At 32.4% G+C, this 22,528-nt stretch overlaps 1 protein-coding gene across 4 annotated transcripts in view; it reads right to left on the minus strand.

Moving 5' to 3' along the window:
- Galntl6 (polypeptide N-acetylgalactosaminyltransferase like 6) overlaps window positions 1-22,528 on the minus strand; it is a 993,708-nt gene that overhangs the window by 633,495 nt on the left and 337,685 nt on the right. For all 4 annotated transcript variants that reach the window (XR_010042613.1, XM_023564834.2, XM_063234753.1 and 1 more), the window contains exon 3: window positions 11,107-11,215. Coding sequence is in view for 3 of the 4 variants with exons in the window: in XM_023564834.2 (XP_023420602.2) it covers window positions 11,107-11,215 (109 nt within the window). In the remaining variant the exon portion in view is untranslated. The remainder of the gene's footprint in view (window positions 1-11,106; window positions 11,216-22,528) is intronic.

Below are 22,528 nucleotides of genomic sequence, written 5' to 3' on the forward strand. Positions count from 1 at the left end.
CTGACTAGCTGAGCCTTTTTTAGAGATAAACAGTTTGAAGGGACTGCTTGGTTTTGTGTGAAAGAGGACTCCAGGTGTTGTGGCTTATTTACTTAGTTCCCAAAAGAAAAAAAAAAAATATCACAAAAAGGAGAGAGAAGCATTGTCCTCATTTCTCCACGGATCCCTCAGGTAGAAGAATGTGAATAGTGCAGAATTATGTTTTATAGACATGATGATTCGTGTGTTAGGGGCACTGGCAATAGGGTCAAAGTGCTTACACAGTAAGATTGTGAACTAGTGTAACTGTCAAGCATGGGCTGTCAATGCAGTGTTGTGATGTTAGTGTTGGGTGAATTTGCATGCATGTGAATGTCACAGTACTTAGAGAACGAGAATGTTTGGTAGAAAGGAGACCAGAAGGCTCTATGGGGTAGAAAACAAAGCCAGAGAAATTGAGTCTTACTTGTTAATACAACCTCATTTATCCACAGATGGGTGAAAGTGTGTTGTTATAAATGCAAATAGTGGTTATGGCAAAAGTAAATATAGAGTTAAAAATAAGCAGCATATTGGAGCTGTGGGCTGGCATTAATTTGACTGTTTATAATAAATAATCTATAACACCTGACTTTACATAGGATATACATATAATGTAACTTTTCTAAATCTCTACTTATGTTAAAATAAGATTGTGGGTATTTGACTAACCACACCTTGTAGGATTTTTCTAGGTATCTTTGAAATGATGCATACAAAAAAGACAAAACTGAGAGAAATTTTGGTACAGATAATTCGTACTAAAAAATACTTGACTTGATCTTCATTATAAAATAATTTCAAAATAGGAATAATACGTTTATGCTTTTGCTTTGGTTAAACAAATATTTGCAATTTATAGGTGAAAGGTACAAAAAAGTATTTTACTGTACTGCATAAAATTATTTTTGTCATTATGAAAACTAAATGTTTGTCAATAATTTTCTTACATATAAAGCTTTTGCCACAAGTTCAAAACTTATTCCTTAAAACAACAAAAGAGTTGTGTATGCATAAATAGATTCAACTCATAATATCAATATCAGATTAATAAGCCTAGTAAAGACTATTATATTGATATGCTGCTCGATGTCTATTAAGTCTGTCTAATCATTTCAGTTCAGCAGTGACTTTGGATTCCGGAAACTCAGTTGATCACCCTGCAAATTCAAGTCATTATTTGAATGTGTGATAAAATACACTTTTTTGTGCTCCCCTGAACTTCCATAGCTTCAAACACTATATTAAACTGGACACATTGTCTTATTTTTTCCATTATGTCAAAAGTGTTTTATAAATAATGTATATTTGTTACATAAATTTAGACAAATACGTTTCATTAAAATAATACGATCCCTATTCTAGGGCTCTAGTGTTTTTCTGGACCATTTGTATCACTTTAGAAACAGGTGCTTTTGTCTGGCATGAATGCTGCTCAAACACACTGTGACTCAATCAAAAAGAATCAAGTCTTACTGGGATTTATGGCTGTGAAGTTTTCTCTGGAGTTGGCACTTGTTTTCTGGTGGATAAACACACATTTCCTCTGTAGCACTCATTAAATAATAGAGCCAAGAAGATCCATAAGTCATTACTGACAAATTTGTGCTAGTCTCTGGACATGAATTTTGAAGAATATTCAAGTAATCACTTGAGTATATGCCTTGAATTTATGCCTTCATATGCCAATATGAAATTATGCCTAAAGCATAATACTTAGCTAATGATAATTTGAGCTCAAATGAATTGCAGTCCCTGGAGTCATGGGAAATTCTTGGTTACTAAACCATTAGCATCTTGCAAAGCTTTATTATTATCATGATAGTGACATCACAATCCTCAAAAATTGCCTAATTTCAATTTTGTTACTGTTTTTCCTAAAGTTAATATATACTACACATACTATAGCTCTGAATATAGTGAGAGTTATTTCTTTCTACTAAAAGTGAAGCCACAGCAATAGTGGAGAATCTAATTTCATTATATTTGAAGCTATTATTAACTGGGTTTGAAGGAAAAAATAAATATAGTTTTCATTGTGGCAGGATGATAGAAAATGGAATTTTACATTTAATGTTCAATTAACAGTTTAAGGAAACAATTGGAAACAAAATTAATTATAAAGTCTTAGGAAAATGAATGTTAGGCAAAAAGTCAGTTTACTCTCAAGATTGCTGGCCCATTTAGATTTAGATCCTTTGCTTATTAGGTGTTGTCATCCTTTCCTTTTGAGCTCTTATCAAACACTCTCTCCCTTCAGCAGAATATTCTCTTCTTGTTTTATGTTTAAAGGTTATGATCTCTAGAGTCTTATGGGGCCTCTAAAGTAAAAAATAATTTGGTAAAATCACAATTACTACTGTGTAACAGGTATTTTTGAAAAATCATTAATACAAATCTAAGAGGAAAAATAGGGTTAAGACAGAAGCTTGCAAATGTTTGTGCTATAGTAGAATTCCAGTAGAAGGGAGAGAGGGGGAGGGGATAGAGAGGAGGTGGAGAGAACTACACTACAAGCCAGCATTTGTCCTTCTCTGGTGGGTATACACATATTTCTTTCTGTAATACGAGTTAATACAGCACAACTGGTAAAAATATTTCTGACACTTTGTCCTTATTGAATGCATTTAAAGACATGAAAATATTTTGACAGTTTATTCAAGCTATAGTCATATAAGTGCAGAAATCTTTGCTATAAAAATATCTATGCCATTTATTTAACATAGCCTATAGCACACATATTGTAATTACACAAGTTAATTAGCGTTTATAATAAATTATAGGTGCTATCATCGAAACACAAGTTATTAGTTTCATGCTCACTTGTCTGTTAGAAGTTTCTATGTGTGAGCTGTACAAGTCTTGCAACAAATAGTTAAAACGTTTTCTTTTGCAAGATAATTTGTCGATATTTTTTAATGCAAACTGACTTCAGCTTAATAAACCTCCTGAAATATTTCTACATTATTACTTTCATATTGTGAGACTGAAAGGATTTCTCCCTAGAAAATTTTTACTAGATTTAGTGTCAACTAAACTTTATCTTATTTTAGACATATAAATGATTCTTCTCAACAGAATGCTCAAACTCTTTTCACTCTGTTTAAAGTTTTCATGATTATACAAAGAGTGTCAAGAGAAATACTTACCAAAAGTTAATCTTAACTTAATGAGTGCTATTTTGGCATTACTTCCCAAAACTGACCAATACTCAAAGATTTCATTAGGAAATTACTGAGAACACATAATAGAACTATAAATTGTAGTCAACTCTTAGTGAACAATGTTCCACTTCAGATTGTAACAAACAAATGCCAGATAATGTTTCTAAAGACAGGAAGCATCAATAAAAGAGACCAGGAGCCATTACAATGGTATACAAATTATCATTTTTCACTTTTTGAAAAAAAGTTAAAATCTCTCCCAAATGGAGCACATTTGTATTGCTCATTTTGTTAGGTTGGCAATCTTGTTAAATTATGTAGAATAAAGACATTTAAGAACAAAACAGGTCCCTGATCAGCACTAAAGTGAGATGTTGTTAAAGGAACTTGGAAATGCGTACCGTTAATCATTTAAAGCATGGCAAATTGGCTTTTAATGGCTACTCTTTAGATGCTTTGCTACCGAAATAAGCAGTGGTAAGTATGAACATTTAGTAACTTGGATCACATAGTGTAAGGGCCATAAAGTAGAATCTTTAGAAGAGGAGCATAGCAATCACATGTGTGAAGTTTTCATAATATTTTCCAACATGGAATGTTCTTTTTTAAAGCAAAATACTCATTCCAATGATTCAAGATAATATTTGAATGTAAGCCCCTTGGCAAGTGTTTACATGCCATGGAGTCATAACATTTAACTTATTAAACATAAATACATATGCGGAGATAGAGACAAAAAGATAATTTGTAGAAAAAAATTAAGCAAGACAAAGGGATACAGAATGAATAAATGGAACTATATGTGATGCTGATTGGCTGGCCTTCCTTAGATGATGAGATACAGATTATTATATATGATATTTACATATGCATAAAACACATATGTGTACTAATAGAAATATGATTATATATGATTACATATACATGCACATATACATATATATTTTTTTTTCAAGCGAATTGGGGGAGAGAGAGAAATAGAAATAGAGAAAAAAGACAAATTAGAATGGATTTGTGGAGATACATATGAAGAGAACTTGAAGATGCAGGGACAGAGATTGAAGATTCTTGGACCCTATTCTCTTAGCTGAGGTGAAGCAGGCTCATTGTGATCACCAGGTAGCTGAGCAAAGCAGTGAAATGGTCTGATTCTCTGTTTTCATTTATTCACTTTTACTGATGTATGTTTATAGCACACAGCGATTACTCTGATAGGCTCTCTGTGTTTAGAGCATCCCTCTGGCTGTTTCTTGCTGGGCTACTGAACAAAGAGAGGCTGTTGTGTGGTGTGGGTGAGAATGCAGTGGTGTTAGCTCGTGGAGGGGTCTCCTGCAGCTAGGCTACCTGCTTTACAGAAGGCACTGTAGTTCAGCCTAGCCCGTCATTTTTTCCAGGTCTCAGTGCAGTCAGTGTTTGACACCGAGTGGCACATAAAAGTGTATCTCCAGTGGGTGAAGGAATAAATGAATAAAACAACAGAAGACTTAATAAAAACCTTATATTTCAAACTTACAAATTTGACTACCCAACATAAGTGTAAGTAGTGAAAGGTTAGATGTAATTTCTTAGGGTTTCTGAGGTTTACAGTGGAATTATGGATTGATTATGATTATATGAAGGTAAAACCAATTTCAAAGAATTAAGATCAAATGGGAGTATTCAAAGCAGCTGTTCAATGTTGAGCTCCATGTTAAAACCAAAAAAAGGATAAACAAGTGAATATACTTGTAAATTAAAAAGGAAACTGGAAAAAGTTGAAAGTAAAAAAAAAAAAATTCTAGAATTACAGACCTGTGATCTTAAAAGCATTTTTATAAAATACATATACATACCATGTAAAAAACCCACAAACATACCTTCTTTTGGATGAATTGCTTTAAAAATATGGTTTTACTTCTGAGAAAAGATATAGTGAGAATTAGGAAACTTCACAGTTATTAAGAGTCAAGTTTCTATTTAAATTAATTGCATTTCCTTTTTAAATTTTTAGCACAGTTTACATATTCACACTTAAAGAGAAATGTCTTAAGTAATGTTTTTGTTTCAGAAATATAATAGCGCTTTTTTCAAATCACAGATTGACTTTTCTATCACACCATATAGAGAGAAATATCAGCTGGGTAGTTCTTAGCTACGGCAACAGTTATGTCCAATGTACAAAGAGTAAGGACCATATAACAAATCATACATTATCTTTCATGATGTCCCAAGGGAAAATATTTAAATTAACTCAAATGTTATTAATTGAAGGCTCAAAAGTGTGCTGACTGATTTTATGAAAAAGTACAACTGAGAAGGATAACTAATATGCTAACGGAAAAAATTTGATATCACTTCTCAGTAGACAGAAAAAATGAAATAGAATGGTATTATATATATATATATATATATATATATATATAGAAAGTTCATGATTAAAAATAACAACATCTAAATTATAACTGATGAGTGGAAATTCAGAGATGTCAGGTAATTAACTGTGTACAACCATAACTTATTCATCAGTATTTGACATTATTCTTTTTTTTTAATCAGTTACCAGGGATTGAACTCACAACCATGCGTTTGTAAGGCAGGAGCTTCTGTCGCTGAGCTGAATCCCCAGCCTGATATTATTCTTTGTAACTTAGTTCACTGTTTCTTTCCTAGCTAGATTGTATAACTTTTTCTACATGTAAATAAGTTTTGTTTATGCCATTCTTGAAACTATGAAATCTATGACATAGAGAAATCTCTGCATTTCTTTGAACTTTAAAATCCTCTTATTAACTTGAATAAATCTTATAATTAAATCAAGTTCTATGGGCGCAGGCATGTTAGAAAAGGATCTTAAACTTAAAGCTAGACAAAAGATTTTAAGGTCTTCTTTTGCTTCTTTTTTTTTTTTTTTTTTTTTTTTTTTGCTTTTTTGAGAAATCTCCATCTCTTTAAATTGTTAGCAAGATTTACTTATTACCTATCTAAGTTTGTTACCAAAAGGTATCTCCATGTACCATCTGCTTATTAATTATTTACCCTTGACTACTTCCCTATGAAAACACAAATATGATACAAAATTAGTTACCAGAATGAACAAATACCATTAAAATGGTAACAAGACATCTAATGAAGTGCATGCTGCCTATGATGCTGTACACATTCATAAGGATTAGTAAAATTTCTTCTAGCAGGCCACAGAGGAGCTAAAGTGCTATGGTAATACAAGGAAATGTACAAAACCGAATGTTTATCCAACCAAAGAAGAAAAGCTGAATTTATGAAGTCATATAAGTATTTTTAAATCTTAGAATATACTGACGAAAGAAATAAAAGGCATAAGTGCAGATGGCAGATGAATGAGAAGGATATTGTTGATAAAAATAACAAACTAAGAAAAGTTTTTAAACAATAAAATTGAGAAATTTTTAGTACAGTAGCTTATAAAAATTAAACAAGGAAAAAACAGTACTGGAGAAAAGCAATGTGAATTTAAACATCACAAACATTACAACAGTCGTAAGTGCATATTATTAATAAGTTTAATTGCTATATACATATAGATATAATGGGCCTATTACTAGAAAAATATAATTAATCACAAGAGAAATAGACAATTACCTAGTACTATAACTTTTGTATGACTACTTAGAACACTTTGCTACAAAGAAAAGTTCAAGGAAGTAGAGTTTTATCCAAAAAATGTCTGTATTTTTATCCAAAAAATGATTTGAAAATGTTCAACAAAATATTAGCAAGCCAAAAAAAGTGAATAATTAAAAGAGAAACTTAGTCCAGGGTGGTGAGTTTGGTTTCAATTATGACAGAAACAGATGTAGTTCATACATATAACATACTAAAGAGAAAATTATTAACTATGTTAACTAATGTAACAAAATACATCATAAAATAATTTTTTATATTTAGAAATATAACACAAACTCTGAGCATCTAACATCAGAAAATTAAATATATTTTTAAAGCATAAAATATATTTGAATGTTGACAAATGGAAAAGTATACTTATGTTTGATAGATGGGCAGGAAAACAAAAAATTTAAAATATTACTACTCTAAAAATCAGCAAAAGTTAAGTATACCCATTTGTTTCCAACTACTGACCATTACACTGTTGCTCCTATCATGCATAGAAAAAGAACTGCAATTATAATATCAAACATGAAACAAGTTTTAAAACAGTATCATTAATTGTAGATTTTATAAATGCCTATACTTGGAGCCCAAAATAACCACCTGTATGATTTTAAAAAATGGAAAAATTTAGGCAAAATTTAAAATTCAAATTAATATTAAAATACTATCATTCCTAGACATCAGCTACAATATGCAGTATAAGTAAGGTAAAAAGGCATAAAATATCAGTATAGTATTGGCTTTCTAAGACAAACATTTAAAAATTAGTATAAAATTATAATCTCATTCTTAAATTTAATAAATAAATAGGGAAAATGAGGTACAGAATAGAATGGACAACTATCAAACTGGAGAGAAAGAATTATTATATAAATTGTCATGTTGAAAAATATAGATTATAGCCCAATTTATCAAGATGCTCAACATGCCTCTAAATTTCTAATTATTTTTACATATATAAGTGAATGTGTATGTGCACCTTGAATCTAAATGTAGAACTGTAAGGAAGAACTTAATATAAGAATGATAATAAATGCCTAAAGAAAGCAAGAAAATATTCTTTGACAGATACCAGCTTTAACAGATAATAATGGTAATGAAAATATATGTAATGTATTACATTATTTACACAAGAATATTTATTCATAAGACAGAATTAAGAACCTAGATTCAGAAACTTAATTTGCAAACGCTTCCTTTAAGAAAATAAAAAAGCCTCCAAAAATATATGTATAAGGATCAGATATCGAAGTGGATAAAAACTAAATAAATATTTGACCCCTCACCTATAAAAATGAAGGTGAGATGGATTTCTGACCAAAATGTAAAATTATTAAGATTTTAAAAGACAATGTAGAACATCAGTATAATCAACACTTAAAATATGTTTCTTAATTTAACTACATCAAAAATAAGTACTGTTCCTTAAACTGTACTTGGAGATGTTTTAATTCAGCAAAATGTAAGATTTTTTTGTGACACATAACTACCAAAAGAGACCAACTAGACTGAGCTGACAACACAGTCTGGATCCATAAGAAAGAGAAAACAATCAGAAATTGGAAATAGAAATAACAAGAAATTTATCAAAAATGAAAAAAATAATGAGGCAGAGGTAAGACAAATACTAACCATATTAAAAATTTAATACAAGAAAATTTAAGTGACAATGAGGTACCACTTCATGCCATCAAATTACAAAACAATATTCAGACACCATTAAATGGTGATAGCAACGTACAGTAATGGGGATTCTTTCCATTACTGATTGAAATGAAATCGTCAGAACAATTTTGCAAAAGTTTGTCGTGGCCAAATAAAGTTGAAATATGGATTCACTGTACATACAAATCGACTAATCTACTATTAAGTAAATATTGTAGTAAAGTATTATCTACAACCCCTGGACAATCCACAGGGAAGCTTGCAGGAATATTACAAAGAATAATGCAAGCTGGGGAACTATTCAAATGTTCAAAAAGTGGAGAATTTATAGAAATTTAAACAGTAAAAATTAATCAACTGAAATTGCATATACTGACATTAATCTTAAAAATAATTTAGATTTCAAGAAGAAAAATCATAAAATGTGACTCAGTTTTTGAGAAAGCTTAAACACAGGCAAAATGTAACAATGTTTGTTTAAGGATAAATACACAGATGGTAACTGACACTGGAGAAAAAGAATTAAACACAAAATTTAAGTCTTAGAGGGAATATGACAGCACGAATGTTCCTTCTTCTTGGCCTAGTTCCATAATACACTGATTTTTAAAAATGTTTCACTCTGCTTCTGTGTGTGAATGAGTGTGTGTGTGTGTGTGTGTGTGTGTGTGTGTGTGTGCATGTGTGTGTGTAAAACACTTGTTTATGATATGGCATACAATATAAAGATAAAAAATTAATCTATTGCATTTTTATATCTTTCAGGGCATCATGTAAAAGATTTACAAGATTTTAAATTGAACAAAAATTTGTACTGAAAAATACTTATTATTACCGATTTCCTTTGTCAGGTTTCTTTTGGTCCAGATGGAGATGAGAACATAAAATCTGTGTCTCTCTACATGTCTGAGAGGACAGTATGAAGCAGAAAGAAACTTATTAGTACAAACAGAAGACTGGTGCACCCATTCATGGGAATGTAACTTGGATGGATTAAGAAATACTAATTTTATGAGTTTATATGATCAAGTAATTGGCCAGTCATCTTTACTTTTAGGTCAATTCAGCATATGAATGTGAGAAAGATAACTTGACCTGTTTATGGGCACAGTGCTACATGGCTGTAATCCTGCCACTCTGGAGGCTGAGGCCGAAGAATAAAAGACAAGAGCTAGGATTTGAATCCAGGTCTGTGTCTCCCATTTGTATGCAAATGATATTCTATGATTTAGACAATATTATAGTATGATAAAAACTGGCTCTTTAGCTCTATAAATCATAAGCTACTTTAATTTGGTTGTAACTGAAAATTCTTAGGGAGTCAACTTTATTTTATTTTTTACAGCTTTGGTACTATAATACCCACTAAAGTTGTTCTTAGGTCTAAATCTAAATAGTATCTAGTACAAACCAGGTATTGAATAAATTACTGGTAATTTTATTTTTAATTTGAAGCAGCTTTAGTCAGTAATGCTATTTAATCATGTCCAAAAAAATCAGCATCTTCAAGTTGTAAAGAGGAAGAGATGGTTGGATGAATACAGAGATGGTCATACTAATACAGGCAAAAAAGATTCGAGAAGTCATGGTCGATACGGAATGATAATGAAATCTGGAAGAGGCTGATTCTCTTATTGTCTTTGGACAAGCTACTTTAATGAAGGGGGGTGAGATTGTTTTTGGGAAAAGAGAGAGAGAGAAAGAACAAAGTGAAGGAAGACAAAATAGGTCAATAGTTCCTGAAAGTACAGCCATGTGTAATTTCATGACTACTTAAACACTTGGTTCCAGTTCTCCTGAATGAATTGGGAGGAATGCTGGCCCTGAGAAGCTAATTCTGTGTGTAGTCGTAGTTGTGTTGCTGATTTCACCCAAGTACAGTGCCTGAGTGCAGTTAAAATGTCTCCATCAAGAGTAGCTGTTCTGCTTCTGTGAAATCCTCACTATGAAAGCAGAGGCACTCGCCAAATAATAGGATATGGATTTCCTAGCTTCCTTTATTTACTCACTTACACTGAATTTACATTTATATACTCTTTTGCATCTTTGCTTCCAACAGTCTCTTTTTTTCAGTTTTTCTAGAAAGACAAACTCTCTATTACTTCTAATTCTAATCCAAGATTACAATCCTGTTACACATGTCCAGATCTTCTTGATTGCATTTAACTATTTATTTGTCCAAGTATTTCCAGCCTCAGGTCCCCAGGTGCTGTCATGCCCCGCTGCAATGACTTGTCACACCCTCTTGCAATGACTAAGAACTGTGGAACCCCTTAGACAATGTGCATCGCTTTTCAATACCTTGTAATGTTGTGTACTTTATCTCTGAGAAGTGAGCGGTGCACAAAATACATAGCCCACCAGGCCATGTCTCATTAACAAATCCCAATATATCCCCAGAAATGACTGAAAAGGATAATCAATTTCTAAGTGTAATGACCATGTTTATATTGGAAAGGATACTCATTATTTTTGGTTTTCCTGAAATTTGAACTCAATTCTGTCCACTGTTGATCACCAATGTCCCCAGAAGACAGTGTGCAGAAGAAATACTGATTCAAGATGTTTTCAGTGAGAACGAGATACTGCAGTAAGTAAAGCAGACTTTGGCTTACACTGAACTTCATACCTGAGCGCATTGCCTCTCTCTGAATGCTCTCATAGTCATGCCAGTCCTTTCTTCTCAAACCATCTGTCCATGAATAGAATTGCCCATCTCCCAGGCCCAGTGGGAATGTCTGTGGAAAAGGAAAGTATTCAAGTATAAAAAGGAGGTAATTCCTTCTGCAGGGAGGTAAACACAGCCAGGTACATAACAGGCAATCAAAGAATATTTGTTAAATAAGTGATTCCTCTGCGTATAGTGGAAAGAAAACTAATGTTAGTGACTGGATAAACACATATTTTTAAATCATTTGCTTAAACCTTTAAAATGAGAGCGTCTCTTTCTCACAACTCCTACTATTTCCTATTTTATTTCACCCAGAATAATTATTAATTCAGTGTTTTGTTACATCTCAACCCAAAATCCTCGCAATTTTCTATGCCCAGGGTAAATCTTGGTAATATCACAATTTTGGTTTTGAATTAAATTAATTTTGTTTGGAATTTACAGTTTCTTTCATTTTAATTAATCATTTTTTTAATGGTGTTTGGGCAGTATTATCACAGTGTATCAGGTACTGAGTTAAATACCCTGTGTGCAGAAGCTTATGTAATGTATACATATTGGATTGTAAACTCCCACTTTTTTGTAAATTAAACTGAGACCCAGAGAACTCAATAATTTTAATTAAACCACTGTGACCAAGCAAAGTTTTGGGCCAATTCTGTTAAGACAGAAATTATACTGTTAATAACTAATAAGTAGTATATTCTGCTAAAGTATAGCACATGCTTAAACTTAAAGTTGAAATTATCGCCCATGCATCAGCTTTATTTTCAAAACATATTTTATGTTTTTCTTTAACCTAATATGTTGCAATGTCAACTTGGAAATAATTTTTATATGCATTGCTAAAGCTTGCCATAGTTTATTTTGGTAGCATAAAAACTATTTTGAATGAAACTTATCTTTGCAATTTTGGTAGTCAAGGTAATGTAAAGTAATCTTTCATATTAATATTATATTTTTTCTTTTATTTCATTTTTTCTTGGAGGTAAAAAACAACTACAGAAGGAAGACAATTTTTAAAAGTAGAGAAAAATGAATTTAGTCAAAGATTAGTAATTTTAGTGAAGTAGTATGATTTGTCAGGGTTTTCCAAAGCAAATAAAATGCCATATTTCTAGTTTTAGACAATAAATCCATTATGCTTATAAAAATGATAGCCCATCTTTAAAGCTTACAAAAGTTCACTCTTCGTGAAATTATAAAAATAGGACATATATTTTAAAAAGTAGTCAAAACCATACAAAAGAATTTCCAAAGCAGGTGAATATTTACTTGTTTTTGTGATTTCAATGCTCATTATGGTGGCATCCTCTGGAGGGAGGTGCCTGAACAGAAAACAAACTCACAAAAATTATGGTAATTATTATATAAAATATTAACAATAATGACAAATTTTAAATGGAAAATGAAAGGAAAGATATGGAAAATAAGAAATGAATGTGGTAAAAATAGAGGAAATTTTAAAGAAGTTATTAGAAGGATATGTAGCAAATATTTTAGAACTGTTAGACTATTTTTTGATGTTAGAAATTTTATCAAGATCAATGATAAATGTATAATCAAATAATTTTAAAGTGCACAACCTATATTTTGTCTCAACCTTCAAAGCTGTATTTACACTGATAAATAATGATCACAAATAAAAATGTCCAACACTGATATGGATAATACCAGTTTGCAAGCATGGCTTTCAAATTTCTGACATAAAATGTGGAAATGTTGTACATTTCAATATCTCTCTGGTTACCAGATACACTCCATTTCCTCTATTTTGATATGTTCAAGGTACAGAATTTTCATCTCCTGCTAAGACAAGGTACATTGAACACAAATAGTGATAATTACTTTCTTCAGAAACTAACTGAAAATGACAATAAAGTGCCTGATGTGTCACAAAAGCAGGTAACTGACTGACAAAAACTTCTTGTAAACAGCTGAGAACAATGGAGATAAAAGCAGATATTTTTATGCACTGTATTTGAAAATACTGAAGAATTTGAGACAATAATTCTACAAAAGTGAAAGTAACAGAGTAATTTTTATAAGAGGCCGCTGGACCCTCCTAGATTTGTTCTCCACTCTAAGGAGGTGATTTTGAGGGTCATCCATGACGCTCTCCACCCACAGAAGACTGGAGTTTGAGAGAAATACATGCTTCGGTTGTTAGAAAGTGTGGAATATAAGGGTGCAAAGATGAACTGAAAAGGTTTCTTGACAGTTTACATATTTTAAACATGATCAGTGAAACTATCTTCCTTCACCAGACTTCTAGAAAGCTGACATACGGCATCTTATGCTAGTAGACAAAAGGCAGAGATATTCCTCTCTGGAGAATCACAATCAAAAGCAAGAGATATGGTACTGAATCCACCCACACTTACTAACAATGTACACAGATACTTTTTACCCAGCATCAACAGGCTGCCAGGGATTATCAGGCATTTGAAAAGGCATTCAACATATGATTCAGAGGCCAAGAGGTTTAAAAGAAAGGAAGAAAGAAAAAAAAAAAAAAAGAAACAAATTTACAGCACAGGAAACTTCAAAAAGATCAGTTTCCTGAGAGAACTTTAAGAAAAGAATTTCGTTTGGAATAGCAAGTTAAACAACAAGAGGGATTTAAAAAAAATATTAACGAGTTCTTGAAAAATAAATTAAGGTTAAAGAATATTAGTAAATAGAAAATCAAAAAAAAAAACAAACAAAACTAAAACAAAAAACAAGCACCAGGAGAGATAGAGACCAAAAAAGGTACAATATTGAGGTCTCGTCGTAGCTGGCCAAAAGGGTAACAGTTCTGACTATACAAGAAAGATTGAAACTGTTTGTAAAATAAATGAATGAATAAGTAAGTAAAAAAAAGAATAAAAATAGTATAACTTCAAAAACTACACTGAGTTTTTTCAGAATGATTGGAAAGAAGCAATGGTACATATTAAAACTAACCAAATGAAAAGTTGCTGACTAAGATTAGAAGATAAAAAATATACAAGAAGGAAAGGACAACTGTTATCCATGTTTTTATTCAGTTATGAATAATCTAAAGCAAACACTGGCTAAATTGAAGTTTGTGCTATCACTACACTGGAAGTTGAGGGAAAGGACGGTGCAAGGCAGTTAAACAAACATAGGAAACTATAGAAAATCAAAAGAGAGATTCAAAATGGTTAAACATTATAGTATAAAAGTAACACACAAGTCATCTACAAATATGCAGTCATATAACAGAATAAAGATAAAAGATTCCTGTAGTTAGCCAAACATCTGATATTCCTAATATAGAAGAGGGAATGGGGTTGATGGTAGTATTACAGTTTTCACAGTATTATTGCATATTATTTTTTAATATTACCTTTCATAAAAATCTGATATGATTATTGTTGAATAATCATGACCATGATTAGTGCTCCAGCAAGGTGTACTGATTTCATAAGAATATTTTAGTAGGCACAGTGGAGCACATTTGTAATCTCAGCACTCTGAGAGGCTAGGATAGGAGAATCTTTAATGGAAGCCCATCTGGGGAAAGTCAGTGACAGGGAGACCCTGTCTCAAAATTAAAAATACCTAGGGATGTGGCTTACTGTAAAGGCCCTGGTTTCAACTCTGGTACTGTGAAAACACACACACACACACACACACACACACACACACACACACACACACAAACAACAACAAAAAACCCAGAATTATGATCACAGAGAAATCAGGTCAAAATAAACTGTTTGTCACTATACTTTAATAAAGGCTATCTGACGACTTGCTACAGTAATATCTTTTCTGTACATACCACCCCTCCTCATGGCATTGTCTGGCAAGGTTTTAGAAATATAGTTCTCCAGTCTCAATTCATGCTTATTAAATTAGAACCTCTGGGTAGAACAGAAACACAGAAATCTGTGCTCTAAGAAGCTTTCCAGATGATTTTTGAGGTCTGCTAGGGGTTGGAGACTTCTAAGCCACAGAAATTGGAAAGTAACATAAGTATCACATTAAGACAAGAAGTCCAAATATTTAGGATAACATATTTCACAATGTACCAAAAAACATTGTCCCATCCAGCAGATGACTTATTATAAAGCTTTGGTGTCCTTGTACCCTCTTCAAATGCCTAAATCGTGGGTGGATAAATCTAAACCAACTCCAATATATTTGTACAGACTATCTTGTTCCAGAAAGCTTAGCCATTCAGTAAATTATCCCTTAGTAATCTGACCTTTCTTTTCGTAAAAGCAATCTCAAATGCCCAGATTCATTTGCTTTTCTTCTGAGTTATCATATCATATGCCTTTGTATGATTGTACTGGTAGAGATCTATTATCTATGACCTTGTAAAATAAATATAAAGTTTATTGAGTCTTCACGAAACATATATTTCAGATCTGTTCTTAGGTTAGCCATTTATTATGAGCAACCACCCTTAGTTTTTCACCTTGGGTTCATTCTGGTCATTGTCAAGTTGCTACCAGTAATAAAATTGAAAAAAAAAATAATATCAGAATGCAGGAGAGAATCCACTAAGTATAAACCACATGTAATAGTTATAGCTGGATTTCTGAGCCTATGAGAAAAATGATATGCTTTTGAAAAGGTTAAGAAAAAAAGATTTCAAAGGTAAACTATTACCCTTGGCAATGTATTTAAGGGACAATGGATTTGAGAAGTGACAAACTCAAATACCTTCTGAGGTCATTATTAGGATAGACATGAAAGGAAAAATTTGCTCTACTCTAGGGACTAATGAACTCTGGAACTCCTTACTAGAGTTATTAACTTTTTAAATAATCTCCAAAAACTTCCCAAGGGCTGTCAATATGGGAACATCTAGCCAGAACTTGTTCCTTGACTCTTATGTTAGAGAGGTCTTTTTTAATATAATTGCCGATGGGGTTGACATTGAAAAGACACATGTTTGTGTCTCAAGAGAAGATAGCCTTTATTCTTAAATCTGTCTTATATTTTATATTTCAACCAACAAATAGACTTTTTATTCTCACAAGCAACCATATATGAACTACCCTATTTCTTTTGATGGAAAATAATATTATACAGTGCAAAGAATGGATTCAGGTTCAGGAGACATAAATCGATATTTCTAACCATAGGCAAGAAGTGGATTTCTTTTGCTCCCCACAGTAAACTCATGCATGATATTAGGCTAATAAGGATAATACCTATTTTGCTTATCTCACAAGATTTTTTTGAGTACTACATAGAAAGTATGTGAAAACCATTGGCATTTCATAAAGTGATATATAGCTGCCAGCAATTTTACCCATATCTGCCAGTTTTATAGATATGGAAGGTACTCGTCCTGCCTTTAAAAGATTTAACATAGCGACAAATACATAAATTTTAGTGTATGTTAAACCAGTCACAAATTATGTAGGCCAATCTCTATTACTCTAGGTACTAATGTAATATAATAATGATTATGGGTTCTTGTACAGTGTGTAAGTACCATATATTGAATAGAACAACTAGGGGTGTGTTTTAAGAATAGGTCTTTGGTAAAATAAATAAATAAATAAATAAATAAATAAATAAATAAATAAATAACATCGGTATGGGTGGGGATAAAGTAGGTAACTAATATTCATTCTTACATCATTTTCTTATAAAAACTCATACGTTATAAAACTCATAAAAATTCATATGTTAAAAAGATCGCTTAATAAGTGGCAAATTAGGATTTGAACTAAGAACGCTTGCCTTTAAATCTTAAGAATTAATTAAACTAAACAGATGTGCAGAATTTTATGATCTTCCTTTTATCCAGACTTAATTACTGTTAAGGCTTGGATCTAATGTGTCTCAAAATTGTTCATGTGCAGGTCTTTCTTCCCAACACAGCAATGCTCAGCGTTGCAGTTTGGGGGAAGTAATTGGAACAGGAGGGTCTGGTATCATGAATGGATTAATTTACTTATGGACCCATAATTTAGTGGCTTTGGGAGGCGGTAGGAACTGGAGGAGGTCAGGCCTAGTCGGAGAAAGCCAGTCACTGGGGGCCTGTTTGGAAGGGCCCGTCTTGAACCTGCTTCTCACTCCTCTTTCTCTGGCTCTTGGCCGCAATGTGCTAAGCAGTTTACTCCTCCGCACACTCACAGCCCTGATTTTCAGCCTCAGCCCACGCCTTTGACAGTGGGATCATCCAGTCACTCTGAAACTGAAAGCTACAGTGAATCAAGAAACATCTTTCCTCTGTTTAGTTTTTGTTGGGTGCTTTATCAACTCCGTGGAAAGCCAAAACAATTACATGAAGTCATTTAGAAAAATGTCAAGAAATACTGTTAAGTAATGAAAAATAATTCCAGGAGACTCTGAACTCCATGTTGTGGGCAAAAGGGAGTCATTAAGCATTCTCAATATAAAAAGAAATGTAATAAAATGCCATGTGGAAATTAGTTTATTACATTTAGAAAAGCAGCTTTTTTTTTTTTCTGAGCTTGAACCTAACTATAGAGTGTGCAATGTGTCTCAAATAATGAGCAGAGAATCTTCTGAATTTTTTGTGCACCTACAAAACATTTAGTTAGTATCAGGCACAAAATCATATTTAGTGACTTTGAACCATTTTATTATTTAAGTATGCTATAAATTCTCAGCTACATTGCTTGTGAGATAATTTCAAGATACTGACAAAGTAAGCTTTGAACTAATTGGAATTGGTGAAATTTACCCTCCTGACCTTCCAAAAGAGGTTTTTGCAACTGATTTAGAGCTCAAATGAGTGAAACTTGCAGGGATGTGCACTATAGAGCACAACTCACAATTTGAGAACTTAAAACTTTCCAGTAGAATCTGAAAATCTCAGTTGTGGTGTACAAAATCTGATTTAAAAACTTTAAACTTAACTATTCATAAGGCATGTTACACACATCATGTTTCTGAAACCTATCGCAAAGACATAGGGCCAAGTTGAACACTACCCTCGTTCAGTGTGAAGCCATTCTCTTTTTCCTGGGGTAAGTTTAATTTACTAATACTTGAATTTATAATTTATAATAATGCATTGTCTCTACTTATGTTTGTACCTAAACTTCAGAGAGCAAAGACTTTTTATGAAAAGTGGCTGAGTGGGTGATTGTCATTAAATACAAATTTGAGATTAGTAAAGAGATTTCTCAACAAGAAAATGTCAGACAAATGAGTCTGAGATACGGTAACTGAATAGTGCCCAGGTTTTATTTTGAGTATTAAAAAAACAAAACAACTGAGGCTAGATGTTCTTTGATGAGATTATTTCTCCAAATGACAATTGGTTTTATCTCTAATAATATTCATCTTTATTATACAAAATGATATATGGGATTTATTTGCAAGAAAAGGTTTCTGCCCCATGTGCTATCATAATAAAGATATTTTCTTAAGTTATTATTTTCTTAAGTATACTTATGCATACTTAAGTAGAAGAAAGACACAGTTAAAAGTTCTGACATTTTTTCCAGTTACCCTGTAACTATTTTTTAATGAATTCTTTCCCTCTGTGGTCAGTGGAAAAACTAAACATCACATTTTATTTATTTATTTATTTATTTATTTATTTATTTATTTATTTGCCCAGGTGAAGGCCAACTCACTCTCATTTTATCATTTCTTGGAGTGGTCTCAAAATATTTAAAGATGCTTCTGTGTTTACATATGTAGCTGAAAAAGAAAAACGTAGCTGGTGTTAACACACTTTTTGTTCTACCTAAGTTTCATCAATAAAATCAAAATTAGTTTTAAGTTAACAAACGCTTCTCTATTTGTGACCAGGATCAGTAACTATTCTCACTGAGTAAAGAAGGACGTTATAAAGTACAGTGTTTTTAGTTAAGGAAAACAGATTTAAAGTGGCTGGTAATACCCTTCTTAATAATAAGTAGGGTTAGAAACTCAGCAGCAGTCATAATCTAGCTGACATACTCAATTTCCATCTTAGCATATAATATACAATAATTGTGTTACTGACTCTCAAAATTACTGTAATTTTTACTTTTATTCATCACAACAGAAATCTGTTAACTCAGCAGGTGCACCTTCCATATCCCTTGTTGCTATGCAGCAGCATACCTTGGAGAAATATCAAGAAGATCAGCATCTTACAAATATGAAAAATGTGTTCAGAATTTCTCCTATTTCAGTGTATTCTGTGTGTGAATCCTAAGGTACAAGATCAAAGAAAAGAAAATGCAAAAATATAAAAAAACAAAAAATAGCATAAGTATGAAGATGCAAAAGCAATGAAAGATTTTTCAAAAGAGCATAATAGATTAACCTTAAAGAATTGCCAAACAGAATGTCTGTCTTGTTTTCTTTTACTTGAAATCACTCAGTTGCTTTAAATATCTATTAGCAAAACAAGTCTTGTAATGGAAATAGACTCAGAATTACAATTGAGTTTATAAAATTAGTTTAATATAAAGAAATGGGTAGTCAATAACCCCCCAGTTTTATTTCATAGTCCCGAATTGTCACTGTAAAACACATGCTTCCTTTGGCTATTGTCACAGATTACCTGCATAATAGCAAACACTGTTGCCATATCCTCGTTCAGCGCATGAACAGAAATGAGACCTTGGCTTTATCTCTAGTGAGGTTTCTTCTTTTATCTTTGCTATAATTTTAAAGGGCTTTTGAAATGATAATACTAAATTTTTATCTATAGAAAATCATCCAAAACAGTGAGAACACTTCAAATAGAGGATCCTTATACCTAAATAGCTCAGACAAATGTTTTTAGTTGTCTGTTCTTACAGATGTTTTAAGTTCATTTAATCCTTAGGTAAACTTCTTAAGGAAAAAATGTCATTAAAAATCAACAGATTTCTATCAAACATTTCTCTACTTCCAAGAGCACTGCAACCTACCATGTAAAATGGGTTACTAGTAAGTCAGATGTGTTTCTTGGAGATATAAAGTAGAAAGTATCAACATTGCTCCACTTCCACTTCCAATACTTTAATTCTGCTATAACTGTTCAAAACATCATTGAGCTATTACATCAATAGGTATGTACTGAATGGTTGCTCTGGCACCAACAAAATTACATGGGATCTGAACAAAATTACAACCTTCAGGGACCATACATTCTAGTAAAACAAGACATTAATTCAACCAATATTAAATGAGCACCTATCTTATGCTTGGCATTGCTCTAGGATGGGGAATTTGGAAGTTACTAATGCAGCAAAAGATTTATGCTCTTGATTCAGCTTACATTCTAAATGATTTTTTTTTAAAAAAATGAATGGGTAGAACATACAATATTGCCCTTACTATAGTTTTTCTTTAATAATTCATTTAAGTAGTGAGAAGTGACAGAGAAAGGCAGAGTGTGTTGAGTTTGAGACAAAAACAAATTTAAACTGCCCAAGATATAAAAGGAGATGTGCCCAGTAGATAATTGGCTTTTCTGGTTGAATGAAAAAAATATATTTCCAGCTGAAAATTTTTATTTTGAAGTGCTACTTACACACATTATTTACTTAAGAATAGAGACCTTATGTAGCTGAGAAAAGAATCTTTTCAGGCAGAAACACCATTACATTTAATATCAAAATCAGGTTATTATTATAACATTGGGTATTTAGCATAAATATAAATTGTCTACAGTGTTTCAAGGAGGGAACTGATTTCTACTTCTTTAAATACAAAATAATAAAATGTCAGGATTTGACAAGTAGAAGAAAAAGCACTTAAATCTAAATCTCAAAAGAGGCTTGGACTGTGACTTTCATGCCTAATTATTTTAAATACCAGCAAAGATGTTTTCTAAGCTCTTAATTTAGAACTTCTTGTTCAACTAATTGTGGACATGAGAGACAATAGATCATTGTGTTTTCCTGGTGTCTACTCTGTACTCTGAAAATAATTTACTTACGAGAAAGCAATTTTGATTATTATAACTATAGCTTGCAGTCAAGAAGTATTTAAAAAAGTAAAACTAAATCTAAGACACTATTTTATAGACATGGATATGAGACTGAAGAGCATATAACTAAAGTTTAAAAAGACTTGTATGCATTTGTTTATGAAATAAAATAAATAAGCATCTGGATAATATTTATCATTCTTACATTAAGTGACAACTGTACAGCAATACAATTTGTCCCATTTTATTGCCTTTAATGTCTTGAAAACTACCAATAAGATTTCATATTAATACAGACCTTGATTTATGATGCTTTGACTTTGTTTTATAGACTATAGTGATATGAAAGAGTACCAGTACAATCTTTCTCTTCACACTTTCTGGAAAACACTCAACAAATTACGAGAAACATTCAACACTATTATAACACAGGTATTGCATTGATGATTTTTCCCAAATGCAGGCTAATATGAGTATTCTACGCACATTTAGGGTAGACATGGAAAAGCCATGGTGTTTGTTAGGTAGTGGATATTAAAATTATTTTTGAATTATCATATTTTCAGTTTATGATGGTAAAGGGTGATGGAGAGAAGGGATAATTTATGATTTTGATTTTGCCCACTTTGTAACCATAATTAAAATGTTATGGTTTTATGGGAAAAGTAGAAAACACGCTAGAAAGAAATAGAGACTGTATAAAGGAAATGGAAAGTTTAAGAAAGAATCAAAAGGAATATAGACCCAGAATCAGGCCCTGAGAGCTCTTTGAGTGAGTGAGTGATGGTAGAATTGGGCACAATGTTATATCTTGCTCACCACTTGGCCTTCAAATACCGTAGAGTGCTCAGTGTCCAAATGGGACCCAGTTCAGTGGATTCCAAAAGTGACTGGACTTAGTACCTTTGTAAGCTCTCACCCACTGACTTCCACATGCTGCTTAATTCCCAACTGCAGAAGCCTCCCCTGTTAGAGCAGGCCCTAAGGATACTGACTTCAACAAACTAGATAAAGACTACTTGGGAGGCACAGACATAGAGATTGCCTGGGTGGGTAGAAAGTCAGAGTAGAGTTCAGGGTTAGAAGTTATTGTAAAATGCTGTGTGCCCCCATCCCGGAGAACAGCTGAAGGTTTCTAGTCATAGGGAAGAGACAAAAATGTTTGTGAGTGTTGGTCACACTCACTGATGTGCAACTGAAACTTAATAGAATTCTGCCGGATGAGGGTACACAAAGAAATCTCAGGGGTCCTCTGAGACGCCCACAAGACACTCCGCTCACTGGTAGTTAAGGGAACAAATTACAGCTGCGTAATTAGCTCAATGAAGCATTGTCCTCCTAGTCACAATCACAGAGAATCAGAACTCAAGTCTTCCACAGTTCCTCCAAGACGAGGTCTCTCACTTTTGAACTAAAGGAAAGAGCACAGTAGATGAATGGAACCTTTTCTTTTGTGTCTTTGTGTCCATGTGACATTTTCTTTTGCACTTTTTTCCCTTCGTCACTCTCATTTAGCAT

Source organism: Cavia porcellus, unplaced genomic scaffold (genome assembly GCF_034190915.1).
Source record: "Cavia porcellus strain 051 isolate PalLab524CR breed Dunkin Hartley unplaced genomic scaffold, mCavPor4.1 scaffold_24, whole genome shotgun sequence".
NCBI classification, from domain to species: domain Eukaryota; kingdom Metazoa; phylum Chordata; class Mammalia; order Rodentia; family Caviidae; genus Cavia; species Cavia porcellus.